We start from the raw sequence: 16658 nt of genomic DNA, 5'->3' as shown, positions 1-16658 counted from the left end.
TTAAGTTTTTTAAACAAACCAAACCAAAAACCAATTGAAACCGATGAGTTTTGATTTAGTTTGGTTTGATTTTTTTTAAACTTTCCAAATCAATTCAAATTGAAATTATTTTGCAATGCTAAATAAAACCCAATTTCTAATTATTGTCCTTACAAGACCAACATCAAGGAATTTTCCGCATTTCATTTTACAGAGAATCTAAGCTAACTAAGCTAAACTTAGAGCAATAAATGCACCCTATATAGTATCTTAGCCTATTTTATATGAGTCATGCCACAATACTCAACTTTAATCATAAATCGTGCTACAACATTCTATTTTTTACTACTCCAAATAACAAGATTACCTCCTATAAAAATAAAGTATCTAGATGTGGACCTATGATTAGAGGAAGACCCTGTCCAATCAACATTTGTATACCTTTCAATATTCAGATATCCATGTTTGTGAAATATAAGACCTAGATTAAAAGTTGTTATAAGATAACTCAATATTCATTTGATTGCTTCCTTATGTTCTTCATTAAAAGAGTGTGCAAATTGACTTACAAGGCCAACAACATGGGTGATGTCAGGCCGGGTGCGAGATAAATGAATAAGCTTCCCAACTAATCTCAGGTATTGGTCTTTAATGGTTGATATTTGACCAGGATAAACTTGTAAGTGATGATTCTCAATAATAGATGTGGTGGATGGCTTACAATCCAACATACATGTTCTAATCAACAAATCAAGTACATATTTTTATCAAAAAAGAAATATAGCTTCATTAGAACGAGACTTCATGTCCTAGCAAATATTTGAGACTTCCCAAGTCTTTCATCTTAAACTCAAATGCTAGATGGTCTTGTAGTATTTGGGTCTTCTTAGTATAATTTCCTATAACAACCATATAATCAACATAAATAATTAGTAATATTACATGATAATTGTGCTTTTTGATGAACAAGGTGGGATCCAAGTTACTATGATGATATCCAAACCACTTCATAGTATTAGTAAATCTTCCAAACCAAACTCAAGATAATTGTTTCAATTTATACAATTACTTTATATAGTCGATATATATTACCACGACCATCATCAAATCATTTGTATGTCCACCGCCCATAGGCCACTTTGAATGGCTTGCTATGCCATTTGGATTAAAAAATGCCCCTGCTATATTTCAAGAGAGAATGGATAAGCTTATTAAGCAGCATATCAAATACGCTGTCGTCTATATCGATGAATTTCATGTTAAGAAGATTCTCCAAATGTTCCGAGAAAACAGAATTATTATTTCTAAAAAGAAAATAGAGATAGCCAAAAGGAATATTTCCTTCCATGGTGGAGAAATAGGAAACGGGACTACAATGCTACAACCCTATATAGCCCAGAAAATCTTAGAGTTTCCTGACAAGCTTGAAACTGTAGAACAAATTCAGCAGTTTTGTGGCCCCGCAAAGTATGCAAGGCCATACTTCAACAAACTAGCCTCATACCTCAAACACATTTATCAGAAAACTGGTAAAAATGGTCAAAAGAAATTCGATGACCAAGATGTGAAAGCAGATGCAGACTATTAAGGCTGAGTTTAACCTGTTTTTTGATAAATTTAAAATTTTTTTTTTGTTAAAATTGAATGTGGTTTGTACCTTTTGGATTGTTTTGATGTGCTGATATCAAAAATAATTTTTAAAAAATAAAAAAACATTATTGACATGCTTTTCGGTACGAAAAGCTATTTGAAAAGCAACAGCTACTATACTCCCAAACACCCTCTAAATCCGTGGTAAAAACTTTACCAGCACTATTTGTTTTCATGCAATAAAATAGATGGATCCGAAGACGGATGGGGGCAGCTTTGTTTGCTAAGCCAAATAAATATTGTCTGTTTGTTTCTGTAATTTAAAAGTATTTTTAAAAAAAATTTAATTTTTTTTTATTTTTTTATTAATTTTAAATTAATATACTTTTCATGTTTTCAAATTATTTTAATGTATTAATATTAAAAATAATTTTTAAAATATAAAAAAATTAATATATATTTTAACACAAAAAATATTTAATTTAAAAGTAAATAAAAAAATAAAAAAAATTAAATTTTTTTAAAAATGTATTAAAGTTCACCTTTAATATCCAGACACGTGGATATAAGGTACAGATATATCCAAGGAAAAGAGAATGGCATGGCAGATGCTTTATCTCGCTATATAAAGAAGCCACTCTCACCTCTCAGTACTCACACCTTCTAAGCCAAACTCTCTCATTACACTCTTCTAAGCCAAACTCTCACACTATGAAGACTGCTTCATCTCTCCCGAGACAAATCACTCATGTGTAGACAATATATCGAGCATTGTTCGATAAAATAGATCCTAATGGATAATTCTATCTCTATTCTTCGCAATAAGAGAAACAGAGACATGCAATCCCAACAGGGACTGTTCCCTGTCAAAAGACAAGTGCCAAAACGGCAACTTCTAACTACAGTTAGAGGACGAGGACGAGGACGAGGACGAGGTAACCCTTGCTTCGGTACAAGATCATCTACAGATGAGAAACAATACACGTTCCAAGCCACAGAGAAAATCTCGCTTGGCGATGTCGAATTCTTCGATAATCGAAGAACAGATATGCAATCCCAACAGGGACTGCTCACTATCAAAAGACAAGTGCCAAAACGGCAACCTCTAACTACAGTTAGAGGACGAGGAAGAGGTATTGCACCTTACTTCGGTCAAAGATCCTCAACAGATGAGGAACAATACACGTATGAGGGTCCTCCTCCTACAGAAGCCGGCAGTTCATCAGCAACATGCCAAAATTGCAAGACTTACAGAAGTCAGATTGCACAACTTATTGATCAAATCAATAAGAAAGATGAGCAGATACAATCTCTCTACGAGCAGATAATGACGCTCGAAGCATAAGTGAATACACTTAAAACATCCCCACAGGTGTTGCAGCAGCAGCAGCAGCATAAACCTCTCCTAAGTCAAGGAAGAAAGTCCGATCAAAACAGATCGAATTCTCGCTCTTAAAGATTGAGCAACAGACGACCGATCTGACAAAAGCTTGAAGAACAAGGACGAGAGCTTGAAGAACAAAGCCCCAGCTAGGCCCCACAACACAGTAGGGTCAAAAATGTAGTTTACTATCTAGGGACAGCTGTAAATAAGGCTGTCCCACCACTTTGTTTTCTTTTTCTTGTCTTAATTATTATGTTTCTTAGCAGCTAAGAGAAGCAAGCGGAAAGTTAAAGATCGTCGATGGGGTCCAATGAGCACCCGAATCTTTACTTTACCACTTTGCTTGACTCTTATGGGTTTTTTCCTTGATAAAACCCCTTTATGTCTATCGAATGCCTTTTACTTTATTGTTTTTTGTCATAATTTTCTATAATTTATATTTTTATGAAAATTTTCTCTTTGTCGATGCAGGTCGAGCTTTCCACTCTGATATCTTTCTTATCATTGCTCTCAAAGACCGGCAGGAAAAGTAAGAATAAACAATAACTCTTTTTTTTTTTTATATCAAATAATAAGAAGGAATTACAACACTATCAACGTCTAACAATTAACTAACTGATCCACGACCCTGCAACTCTCTAAAATAGTGCAGTCATCACTTGTTTCTATAACATAATCACTATTTATTACAGTCATCATCTATTTATACAACATGATCACCACAGAGTTTATTTTTCAATGGTTATGATTATTTTTTAAATAATATTTTATATTAAAATACATGTTAATACTTTTTTTTATTTTTTTAAAATTATTTTTAACATCATCAAATTAAAATAATTTAAAAATATATTAATTTAAAGTTAATAAAAAATTTAAAATATTTTAAAAATATAAAAATAAACAATGAATACACTTGCCTAGCATCTACGCTCGCTTAGTATCTACGCGGTTCCACCGCCTTGGAACTAGTATAGAGGTAGCTCTCTCTCGTTCCTTGAAGCAGAGCTCTCGAATACATCAATGAAGTACTCCCCTAGACAGAAATATTGTAAGAAGATCTTAGCAATAAAAGATTGAAAGTTTCAATACCTCTTCGTGTTTAGTTTTCTTTTAGCTTTAGAGCGTGTTTGTTATTGTATTTTGATTTTTTTAATTAAGTTTTTAATTTTAAATTAATATGTTTTTGATGTTGTTTTTTTAAATAATTTTAAAAAAATAAAAATATATTATTCATATATTTTTTTAAATAAAAAATACTTTACAAAACAATTATAACTATACTCTTAAATTTTCAAGAAAAAAAGGGATTCTAAGATTATCTTAGAAACATATTATGAAGTAGATATATCATTAGAATAATGGTAATGCTCTCCATGATATAAAGCAAGATTCTGTGTCCCTCTTCTCCTCAATTCGTTACACAACTTGTTTTGACAGTTTAATGCATCATATATATATATATATATATATGAACAAACTATTCATTTTTTAAGTTAACTTAACTTTGTATTTAATGATTTCCATGATTAACCGGGACAGAATTAGAGGAGACAAGTAGGATCTGGTCCTTGTAAAATATTTTATTATTATTTAGTATTTAAATATGAATTAGTATAATATTTATTTTATTTTAAATAAATAAGTTTTTTTAATAATATATCTTATTTTATTAATTTTAGCCTTTTCTATCAAATACTACCAACTCCACCCCTAATTATTGAGCTTTCTAAAAACATTTATTAAATTTTGTTTTGGACTTTTTTATTTTGTAAAATTCATATTATTTATTTTTTATATTTTTCTTATTTTTCAAGTGAATCTACTTTTAAAATCACATTCGTATACATTCATAATTATATATAAAAACACAAACTCTTTTTGAATATTGTATTCGACAAATATATATGGTCTTACTTGGGAAAAAAAAATATACATGTTATCAAAATAAATAACTAAATCAAAATTATTTTTTTCAAGTTTTTTAACTGAACCAAACCAAACCAAAAACCAATTCAAACAGATGAGTTTTTATTCAGTTTAGTTTGATTTTTTTACTTTTTAAACCAAAATTATTTTGCAACACTGGATAAAATCCGATTTCCAATTATTGTCCTCACAAGACCAACATCAAGGAATTTTTCGCATTTTATTTTAGAGAGGATCTAAGCTAACTAAGCTAAACTTAGAGCAATAAATACAACCTATATAGTATCTTAGCTTATTTTATAGAGCAATAAATACAACCATAATAATTCACAAATAATATGAGTCATGCCACAAACTTAACTTTAGTCATAAATCATGCAGCAACATTTTGTTCTTACTACTCCAAGTAACAAGATTACCTCCTATGAAAGTAAAGTATCTAGATGTAGACCAATGATTAGAGGAAGACCATGCCTAATCAACATCCGTATACCTTTCAATATTCAGATGGTCATGTTTGTGAAATATAAGACCTCGACCAAAAGTTGTTATGAGATAACTCAATATTCATTTGATTGCTTCTTTATGTTCTTCATTAATAGAGTGTGTAAATTGACTTACAAGGCCAACAACATAAGCGATTTCAGGCCAGGTGTGAGATAAATGAATAAGCTTCCCAACTAATATCAGGCATTGGTCTTTAATGGTTGGTATTTGATCATCATAAACTTGTAAGTGATGATTTTCAACATAGATGTAGTGAATAACTTATAATCCAACATACATGTTTCAATCAACAAATCAAGTATATATTTTTGTTGAGAAAGAAATATACCTTCCTTAGAACGAGTAACTTCAATGCCTAGCAAATACTTGAGACTTATATTGAGGACAATATTAATGATAAGTGGTGGCAATATTAAGAGCAATAACAGTAACAATAGAAGATTGAGGATAAGTGGCAACAATATTAAGAGTAGTAGCATTATATTGAGGACAAGTGGCAGCCTTTGCTTTTGTGATAGTAGATTTTATTTATCTAGTAAGATAATGCAAAATGGTCGTTCATGTTCTATAAAATATGCATCAGAAAGAGGGGAAACATGCTCATTAGACTGAAAATATAAATCAGATTCCATAAATGTAACATCTTTGGTAATAATAATTGCTTTTCTGATGAGACGTAAAACCAAGAAAGACAATAAATAACACAAGGATCTGACTTACTACATTGTGTCTTATGAATATAAACATATTCTACACACCTAAAGATCCGTAGGGTGAGAGTTAGGATTGCAGGAATAGAGACATAATGAGTTAAGGTTTCCATGGAAGTCTTGAAATCTAAGACTTGAGAAGGGATTCGGTTCAAGAGGTACATAACATATGTAACAACTCCGAAACAAAACAATTGTAGAGTTAAGGCACTAAGGAGAAGAGCTGGGGTAGTTTCTAAAATATGTCTATTTTGGCATTTTGCAATACCATTTTGTTCTGGTGTTTGTGAACATGTAGTTTTATGTAACATCTCATGTTCCTGAAAGAAAATAAATAGGGCAGTGTTGACAAATTTACTAACATTATTAGAATGAAAAATCTTAATGGAGGATTTTAAATTGAGTGTGAATCATTTGATAAAACACATGAAATATGTGACCAGTATCACTCTTATTTTTCAGTATATATAAACAAGTCATACATTTATAATCATTAACAAACATAACAAACCATTGAATTCCATTATGATTTTTGACAAGGGAAGGACCCCAAATATCAAAATAAATAATAGTAAATGAAGTATCATTTTTATAGAAACTTAAAGGATATAAGACACTTGATGACTCTTAGCCAAGATATAGACTTTATATTTGAACTTAGATACATGGACATCTTGAAACAAATATGGAAGCAAAAAACATAAATAACCAAAGAAGACACGTCTAAGTTAGCGATGCCACAACCAAATATCTTGAATTGTATCATGTTTTACACCAGACACATGATGAACCCAACTTGATCCCCTATTCTCGACATAGCAGAGGCCTCCCTTATTAGTACCACGCCCAATGATAACCCTCGTCTGGATGTCCTATAGCAAGTAGAATTTAGGAAACATCATAACAACACAGTTTAGTTGCTTGGTAAGCTGACTAATGAATAATAGATTATTTGATAAAGAGAGAACAAATAAAGTATGATGCAAAGAGATAAAGGATGTAAGATCAAAAGAACCAGCCTCGATCACATTAATTTGATCATCAATGGCAGTGACTACACACTCACGATAAGGTGGGTTCTTAGTATGAAACAACTTGTCATTTGTCAATCGATGGAACTAGAATCAAATTATCCAACCAGTGTCATGAGTGTAAGATGGAAGAAAAGCCTTGTATGGTTGAGTAGAATCAACTGAAGAGTCTACCGATGGAGAACAAAGAGAGAGAGAGAGAGGGGGGGGTAACAAATTTAAGCCATGGTCAATGCTGGAAAGGGCCATAGATGAGCTAGTAGCTACGAAGGCAACCACACCATGTAGAGAGTTTGATTTGAAACTAGAGGTGGATATGTAAGTTGTACATGCAGTCTTAATTTGCTTGTAACGATCCAAATACCATTCAGGGAAGCCATTTTTTTTATATATAAAAAAAAACAGGTCTTCTGTATGTCAGCTCTTTTTGTAATACGAACAAATCAAGCCATCTTTATTTGTTGATCAAGAAGAAGATGCCTTGGATATCATGGCAACAATAGAGTCCAGAAGTGAGCCAAGTGAAGAATAACCACCAAGCATTATGGTTTCACGCTAAGCCTCACGATGAATATAAATTACAAATGCATCGTAAATTCTTAGTAGAGGTCTAGTCTGTAAAAAAATCAATCCAAACTTTATCAAAAACATCATTTAAACTCGCAAGAAAATCATAAATACGATCTTTTACAATCTCTTCGTGACAAAGCTCAAACATCGTCTGATCACTTGGATTTGATAAAATTTTCCACCTTTTTGGTTGTGCCTTTGGGCTCACCCCTGTCTTTGCCCTTCCTTTTTGGTTTGCTACGCCCGAAGCCCCACTTCATACCAGTTTAGCTCTTTAACCCTTGATTCGTGTCGAAAACGATTGAACTCATTATCTCTGGGGTGAAATCACCTGCAGGACTCACTCACCTGTTTAGGCACTTCTCTTCGTCTACCCTTGACCTTTGGGTTCTCAAACCTAGCCTAGCCACCGCCTTCTGTTATCTTACCTTTCAATGTTAGCTTTCGAAGCAGAACGAGAAGGGGCTTGTTTGGGAAACTGCAGCAGTGATTAGGAAAATAAAAAAACATGAGATCTTGATCATATACCATTTTAATGGGATGATGTTGATCAAGTTCCTGGCAAAGATGTTTCATGTCAACAAAATATGATGGAATTCGTCTAGCTTGCTTGACAACACAACTCTTTTGTTTTTATAATTGACTATGGTAAATATGAGATGATAATCAAATTATTAGACTATGGTAAATATTTGAATAACTTAAGGGATCTAAATATTTAGTGAAAATGACATACCTTGTCTTTATATTATATAATGGGGCCGGTGAGTTTAAAATTTGTCATTATAACTCTAATTGAGCCAATTTTATCCTTACAAAATTATTGAGTTTTCAATCCATCATTGTCTCAACTTTTTTCTTCTAAATTAACATAATCACCAATGCACATGACTTAATATTATATGCATAACTAATTTAATTAATTTTTATGGAAAAATTTAATATGAGGATATTTTAAAAATCCAATCATTTTATAAGGATATAATTGACTCAATTTAAGAGCATATTAAAATTATAGACTGAGTCATTATCCCTAAAATTGATTTTACCTTTATCTTTTTTTTTTTAAATAAACATTATACATCTTAAATGAAAGTTATAGTATATATTATTTTTTTTGTTTTTAACCAAAAAACATCAGCAATAAGTATATTAAAAAAACTTGCATAGGAATGTTATAGATAAACTCTTCCCCTTTTAATATTAATTAATAAGTTATATGTTCTTCAGGATATCTTATGTTTCAAAAAAAAAAATTACACAAAAAAATTGCAATTAACAAGTAGATGGTCCATAATTTTATATTGTGGAGTCTTGATCTCTTGGACTTTACAGATTAGAGTGCAATTTACAAAATAAAAGGAAATTATTATCAATTTTATATTAGCTATAGTTTTGAAACCCAGCTCGGCTTGGCGAGTTGACCTGGGACCTAGTCAATCCGAGATTGAAACTGGGTAAGGTTTAAGAAAAAACAGGAAAAAGAAAAATCTGGTGTGACCCGACGGGTTGACTCGGCAAGATCCGGTAAAAAACTCGGTTGCAACCTGTTAACTTTTTTTTTTTTACTAAAATGATGTCATTTTGATTTTTTAAAATTTTTTTTGACTTGAACAACCCGATCAAAGCCCAAAACCCAGGCCTTAGACCGAGTCTAAAAACTATGATATTAGGAGAGTTGACAAAAAAAAAAATAAAGAAAAACTGTATTATATGTTATTTATATCACTTTTTTGTTAATTTTTTTTAATGGAAACTGATACAATAAGTGAATTTTTTTTTTTTTAGAAAGGTTCGAAGGTTGATTGAGGGAAAACCACACTTTTACAAAAACAAATTAGTAAATTATAAATTGATCCCTTTAATTTTGAAAAATTAAAAAAATTAATTCCCTTTATTTTTAAAAAAGTAATTATTTAGTCTTTTTTATTCATTTTATGTTCTTTTCCAATTCATTTTATTTTTTATTTTAAAAGATACAGAAAGAAAAACTAAATAGCTATTGTGAAGATATTAATGAGAAAGAAGTCCTTTTTAGAATAAAATAATATTAAATTAAATATGCTCATAATTAGTCAAGGGGGTTAAATAATTTGTTTTTTTTTAAAAGACATTTTTTTAAAAAATAAAGCAATATTAAATTAAATGTAATCAATATTAGTTAAGGGGCCAAATAATTAGTTTTTAAAACAAAAAAATAATTAATTCATTATTTGAAATGAAATAGATTAATTTATGATTTACACAACTAACAATTATACACCTAAAACTTTAGAGGAAAAAGGAAAAAAAAAACCCCAATTTAATTTATACGGCTCCACATATATATATAAAAGATGGATCCAACATTCACCGCGTGGGACCGACGTGTTGTGGGTCACGCGTTACCGACTTGTTTTTCTTAGCTTAGTGGGTTATAGACAACTCAGCTCAAAAAAATCATATGTTTACCATTTTTAGTTTTTGTTTTGCCTTCAAAAATTAATTTTAAATTTTTTTGTTCTTTTTTTAATTTAAATTTTTTTTATTATACTATATTAAAAATAAATTTAAAAAAAAAAAATAAATTATTTTAATATATTTTTTAAAAAATTACTTTTAAAAAAATCAGCACAGCTATAAAAAGAAAACAAATCTTGAAAAAGAAAAAAAAAAGAAAAAAAAAGGGAGAAATCACAGTTCCCAAGTCGAAACTCTATAAGTAGATAGAGAGATTGAGAGACCTTAATCGTATTTTAGACAGAAGCAAGGCCAGCCAAAATCTTTAACCGTCTCTCTTCATCATCCATCAGGTTGTCTTGAAAGTAGTAACTTCCAGAAAAAGAAACTAAGGTACAAATTCTTTCATGTTTCTGATCATTTTGATTTGATCTGATAAATAATATTCATCCAATATCAGTTGGGGGATCTTCTAGCTCATACCTTTGTACCCTTTTGTTTTCTTGATAACTTAATCAACATATTCTCTTATATTTTTAGGGGGTTTCCTAGATTTCATCTGGCTCTCATCTGTTTCTTGATTTGTTGGGTTGACAACGTTCTCTTCTTGCCATCTTGTTTTTGTGATATTCATTTCGTGTTTTTGGAGAGGGAGTAATCTTTATGGGGTCAATATCTGTCTTAGGTGATTGAGTAGCTGTCGGTATGTTCTCTTGTTTTGATGATGGGTTTTTTTGTTCATTTGTAGAGTAATGTTTTTCTTTAGCTAATCATGCCTGCAAATCCTTCCAGATGGGAGAATAATATGTTGATTTTTTTTTATCTATACAATGATATTTGGAATCTTTCGGTGGTGTCTGCATGTGTTTTTGTCTTTTGTAAAAGACACTTGTACAAACCATCCAAGGCATTATTTTAGATCATACATAAAATAAAATATTTTTCTGTATAAAAAATCTGTTCATTTTGAAGCTGTTAAATGAAAGCAAATTGAGGCGTTAATAATATTGGGAATCGTTTGTGGGGTAGCGGAATGATGTAAGGATTTTGCTATGAAAATAGAAAAAACAGAAATGCAATTATGAAAATGCTGAAGCTTTAAGAAAAGATTATTTATTGCTGTAACGATATGTTGTATAAGTTTCTCGGTCTTTATACCGCTTGGAGCTTGCAAGAATTTGAAAAAGACGAGCATTTATAACAATTTATTTTGATGGGGATGTTAAAATCTATGTATCTACCTAGTCTTAGATCTTGTGCTCAACGGGCTGCTGCGCAATCATGTGTCGCCCAGGCATTTATCGATGTTCTAGTTTGATGATCACTCCATGTGGTTTGGACTTTGGATAATTCATATCGAGATTTTCTTATAGGTTATTTGTTACAATTAGTACTTTGATTCCTAAATGGTCTGCTACTTTCTTCAGGAAATTTGACCTTCAGCAAGAAAAGGTTTGCATTTCAATTTCAAATTTTCAGAAAGAATTCTGAGATGGAAGATACGTCTGAATCTGTTGCTTCTGCTGCTGAAGTGCACGAAAAGGTTGTAAAGGAGGAAATCCATCTGAAAGTCAAGAGTAAGGATAAAGAACCAAATGACGAGAAGGGAGAGAAGGCTGTGGTGGAAGTTGAATCGAAGACTAAATCGGTAGAAAAGGAGAAGCATAAAGAGAAAGTTGAGGAGAAATCAGAGAAAAAGGAGAAACATAAGAAGAAGAAGGATGTAGATGAGGAGAAGGAGAAGAAAACGAAAGAGAAGGACAAGAAGAAGAAAGGAAAGGAGGGTGAGGATAGTGTATGTGAAGGGTCAGAGGTGGACAAAGAAGCCGGAGAAGCTAAGAAAAAGGAAGAGAAAAAGAATAATAAAGACAAGGAAAAAGAGGACAACAAGAAGAAGAAAGATGATGAGGTTTCAGGGGATAACCAGGAGGATAGGAAAGTGGAGAAAGAAGAGAAAGGGAAAGAAGAGAAGAAGAAGAAAAAGAAAGATCATGAGGTTTCAGGGGATGAACAGGAGGATAAGAAAGAGGGAAAAAAGAAAGATAAAAAGGAGAAGAAGAAAGGCAAGGATAAAGATTCCAAGGATACAAAAAAAGTGGTTGAGGAGTGCAAAGACAGAGGTTTGAGTGCTGAGGCAGAGGAGGAGGAGGAGAAAGAAAAAAAAGAGAAGAAAGGAAAAGAAAAGAAGGTCAAAGATAAAGAGAAGAAGGTTGATGAAGAATATGAGGAAGAAACAGAAAAAGACAAGGGAGTTACAGGGGGGGAACTGAAGAAGGCAAAGAAGAAAGATAAGAAGAAAGATAAAGAGAAAAAAGAGAAGGGCACAGATGAAATTGAGGAGGAGGAAGATGATGAAGATGAAGGGAAAGAAGAAAACAAGAAGAAAAAGAAGAAAGGCAAGGATAAAGATTCCAAGGATACAAAAAAAGTGGCTGAGGAGTGCAAAGACAGAGGTTTGAGTGCTGAGGCAGAGGAGGAGGAGGAGAAAGAAAAGAAAGAGAAGAAAGGAAAAGAAAAGAAGGTCAAAGATAAAGAGAAGAAGGTTGATGAAGAATCTGAGGAAGAAACAGAAAAAGACAAGGGAGTTAAAGGGGGGGAACTGAAGGCAAAGAAGAAAGATAAGAAGAAAGATAAGGAGAAAAAAAGAAGGGCAAAGATGAAATTGAGGAGGAAGAAGATGATGAAGATGAAGGGAAAGAAGAAAACAAGAAGAAAAAGAACAAAGCTAAGGAGATGAAAGAGAAGAAGCACAAGGATGAAGCAGACGATGAAATAAAATATGGAGATGAAGAGAAGAAGAAGAAGAAAGAGAAAAAGGATAAGGAAGAGAAAATGCCGAAGGAACGTAAGGATGAAGCTACTCAGTCAAAGTGCGAGGCTGGGGTTACCACCAGGGAGATTGGAATAAATGATGAGTCACCAGTGGAAGAAGAGAAGAAGCAGAAAGATACGTTAAAAGAAGGTAAGGAGAAAAAGAAAGAGGAGAAGAGTAATAAGAAAAGAAAATCTAGTGAGAAGGGCAAGAGCAAGGGCATTGACAAGCTGAAACAGAAGTTAGAGAAGATCAATGAAAGAATAGAAGCTGCTCTTGAGGAAAAAGAGGGCATTTTGAGGCAGATAAAAGAAGCTGAGAGTGGGAGCAGCTCTGTCCCTGAGAAGGAAAAAGATGCCCCAAAGGCTGATGTGGAATAATCCCATTTGGTGGATCCCTTACACTTGATTATAATATAAATGCAGTTTTGTGCGAGGATGATCCCTTTTCTCATTGTAATCATATGTATTTGTCAATACATCCATGGATTAACGAATAACTTCTTCGATGAATAATAACTTCTTTGATGAATAAAACTTCTACACAGTTTTGCTTTTGTTCAATTGCCTCCAATTTCTCTGATTTCACTCTTCATTTAAAGGTGCCTTCATGTTGCATTTCCTCGTTCAGTAGAATCCATCCCTGTATGTCCACTCTATTGTTGTTTCACATGATACAGCATTTGGATCCTCCATTGAAGCTATTGATAGTTTATCCTAGGCGTTTAGCACTTCCTCTTGGTTACATGTTTGGAACAGTGATTTTTTCTTTTAACAGGGCATTGTTCACCTGACCTGCCAATTAGACATGATGCCTAAACATGTTATGGATTGTGCTTGCTGTTTGTTTTGTGAAGTTACTGTACATGATGTCTTCTAGAGTTGTATTGTCATCATCATCACAATTTTTGTAGAATATAGTCCCATGTTCTGTTGCTGTTGGGCAGAGCTGTTGACAGAGATGAGGCATTGAACAAAATCTCACCAGGATGGCGTTTTTGGTTGCTTTTGATCTTTATCACTGGTTATTTAGGCATTCAATGTCTCATTCAGGTTCTGGAGCGTTATATGTCAGGCGGATGAATTTGTGCAAGATGTTGCAGATAGATATGCTTTGTCCTTGTAGCTAGAGGTTATTATCTGTTCTAAAGAATTGCACTCTTGGTAGGCCTTTTAACAGTAATATTTTGACTTCAAAAAGAACAAAAAACGAGACACCAGTGAGGTTGTTTGGCCTAGAATTTGAATTCAAGATGTGTTGCCACAGACTGCGGGTCCGAACCTTCGCCACCACACTAAACTAATTCGGGCAGTATCCACTAATTTTTGGCACATTTTCTTCTACATTTGTGATATTGAAATTGAAAAAATGATGTCCAGATGGTCCTGGTAGGATTAGTGCCGAGGACAAACCCGAATGGGAAGAAGGGATCATAATATTTATCTCCAATATTCACAGGGGAATCAAGAAAACACAAAGGAATGAAAGCATAATCAAGTTTGAATGCATGCCAACGATTGTAATCTAAAATATGACTGTCCACTTTCTTGTTTGTTTGGTGGACAATTTCCACCATGTTCCACACTAAAGTACTACAGTATAGAATTCGTTCAGATAAAACTTCCCTTTTAAATGAATTTATTAAATTAAGTTGAGCAGAACTTAAACATATACATAATGATCTCATGGAGTATAATCAACTCCTAGAACTTGGCTGTCAGCAATATATTTCCTTGCATGGTAGCTCCAAGCCCGATATTGTGAGGAAATATGGTTGCCTTGTAAAAATCGTTCTCTCCATGAACAGCACCAATTCCATGAATCATAGGAATTCCTAATCAGGTCGATACAACACCCGTTTGAAATTCAATCACCATGTCAATCCAAGTCTCTGCAGATGCCTTTCTAGACGGAACACTCCCTCCTTCACTTGACACTCCCTGCAGAAAACGGAAACAGAATTCTTCAGCTTTCCTATACGACTCAATTCTTCAGAAAGTAAATCTGCGACTGATGTTTATCAATGAAGTAGTCCTTCATCACCTGAGCTGATGCAACACTGCGTTCAACGTGAGTCATCTGACCAATTTTCTTCTCTGGTGTCATCAAGTCCTTAATGCTAGAATTTATGGGTTTTGTCGCATTATTATTGATCATGCATTCTGCTTTTGCCAAGGCTGCCCAGATGACAAGAAGTCCCATCAAGAAGATGGGAAATATTCTAGCCATTTTTCTGTTCCTGAAAGGCATTCCAGTTGTGACCAGAGTTACAAATACTCAAACAGAGCATTTCTAGAAAGAAACATGAAAATAATAGAGATAACTCAAGACTTACAGAGAAACAACAGTACATATTCTGTTCTGAGAAAGAGAGAAGTTTGAAAGGGTAAGGGATGGAGGTGACATTTACAAAATTTTCGTCCTACCTATTCTCTTTTACTACTTTTTGCTTCATTTCTTTCATCAATGCTTGCTAGTAGTAGTAAGTGATCAAACTCCAGCAATGTGGACTGCAAAGTCAGTGTTGGTATTTGTTCTTATAAACTATTATATTGTAAGGCTCAATTCGGTCAGTTTAGTTAGTTAATAATTGATTCAAGAAATTAGTGTCGTCGTCATCACAACTTTTGCAGAATTAAGTTCCATGTTCTCTTGCTTCCGGGCAGAGCTAGTGACTGGCGTTGAACAAAATCTCACCAGTGGTTATTTAGGCATTCGATGTCTAGTTCAGGTTTTAAACCGTTTAGTGACAAGCGAATAATATGCACAATACCAGACATTCCATAAGTAGTAGGAGCAGTTAATTGATACATGATAAATCTTGGTAAAAAGCATTGGAATATTATTAAGATGATTTTGAAATACATTAAGAGAGTATCTCAGATACTGTATTATTTTATGAAAGATCGTAATTTAATGTTAAAGGTTATATTAATTCAGATTTTACAGATAATCTTGAAAAAAAAAAATTAACTTCAGTTTATATTTTTAAAATTATAAAAGTAGCTATAAGTTAGGTCTCTATACTATAAACTATTGTAGCTTTATCTATAATAAAAGCTGAATACAAGACAACTAACTAAATAAGAGAAGATTTTTTTTGTATTGTGACTGTCAAAGTGTCTTATATATTGCAATAAATCCAACATTTCATTGAAGAATAAAATACATAGATGTTTAGTATCATTGTGTTCGTGAAGTAGTAAAAGATTAAAGTGTGATATTTTAAAAGATTCACACTAAGAAAAATCTAATAGATATTTTGACTAAACGAGACAATAATAATAAGTTTATATGGTATATATCTTTTTATAGCTTAACAAAAACATAACCATTATGAAAATGGAAAGTATAAAAAGAATAAAAAAATTATAAATGATGAAGTGTTGAAGATATAATTAAAAATTAAAATCTTTAAATAGAAGAATGTAGAGAAGCTACATTGTTAACACGTAGCTGCAATTGTTGACTTGAAAGGCACTAAATGCTTCTATCATAAATGCATTTCGTGCCTAATTTAAAAAATAGAGAGGAAGGCTTGGATGCTCAGCCTATAAATAGATTGCATCCCAAGCTTTTCATGCAACACATAAGAGAAAATACAAGAGAGAAAGAGAAGTAAAGTAAAGAAAAGAAATCCCACCATATTATGAGGAATTTGTGAGAAAATGTATGATGTGTTTATTTTTATTAGTAGAAAGATTCTC

The 16658-nt window shown here is 32.4% G+C and overlaps 1 protein-coding gene and 1 pseudogene across 1 annotated transcript; both read left to right on the top strand.

The window, feature by feature from the left end:
• The first annotated feature begins 1177 nt into the window (after window positions 1-1177).
• On the top strand, window positions 1178-1567 carry LOC118036503 (uncharacterized). The gene has a single exon (XM_035042228.1). It carries the CDS (start codon window positions 1178-1180, stop codon window positions 1565-1567), a length of 390 nt encoding a protein of 129 aa, XP_034898119.1.
• Window positions 1568-10375: 8808 nt separating this feature from the next.
• On the top strand, window positions 10376-13508 carry LOC118036439 (uncharacterized; annotated as a pseudogene).
• The last annotated feature ends 3150 nt before the right edge of the window (window positions 13509-16658 follow it).

Source organism: Populus alba, chromosome 13 (genome assembly GCF_005239225.2).
Source record: "Populus alba chromosome 13, ASM523922v2, whole genome shotgun sequence".
Taxonomy (NCBI): domain Eukaryota; kingdom Viridiplantae; phylum Streptophyta; class Magnoliopsida; order Malpighiales; family Salicaceae; genus Populus; species Populus alba.
The sequence above is the reverse complement of the archived record's forward strand: the minus strand, read 5'-3'. Positions and strand labels throughout refer to the sequence as shown.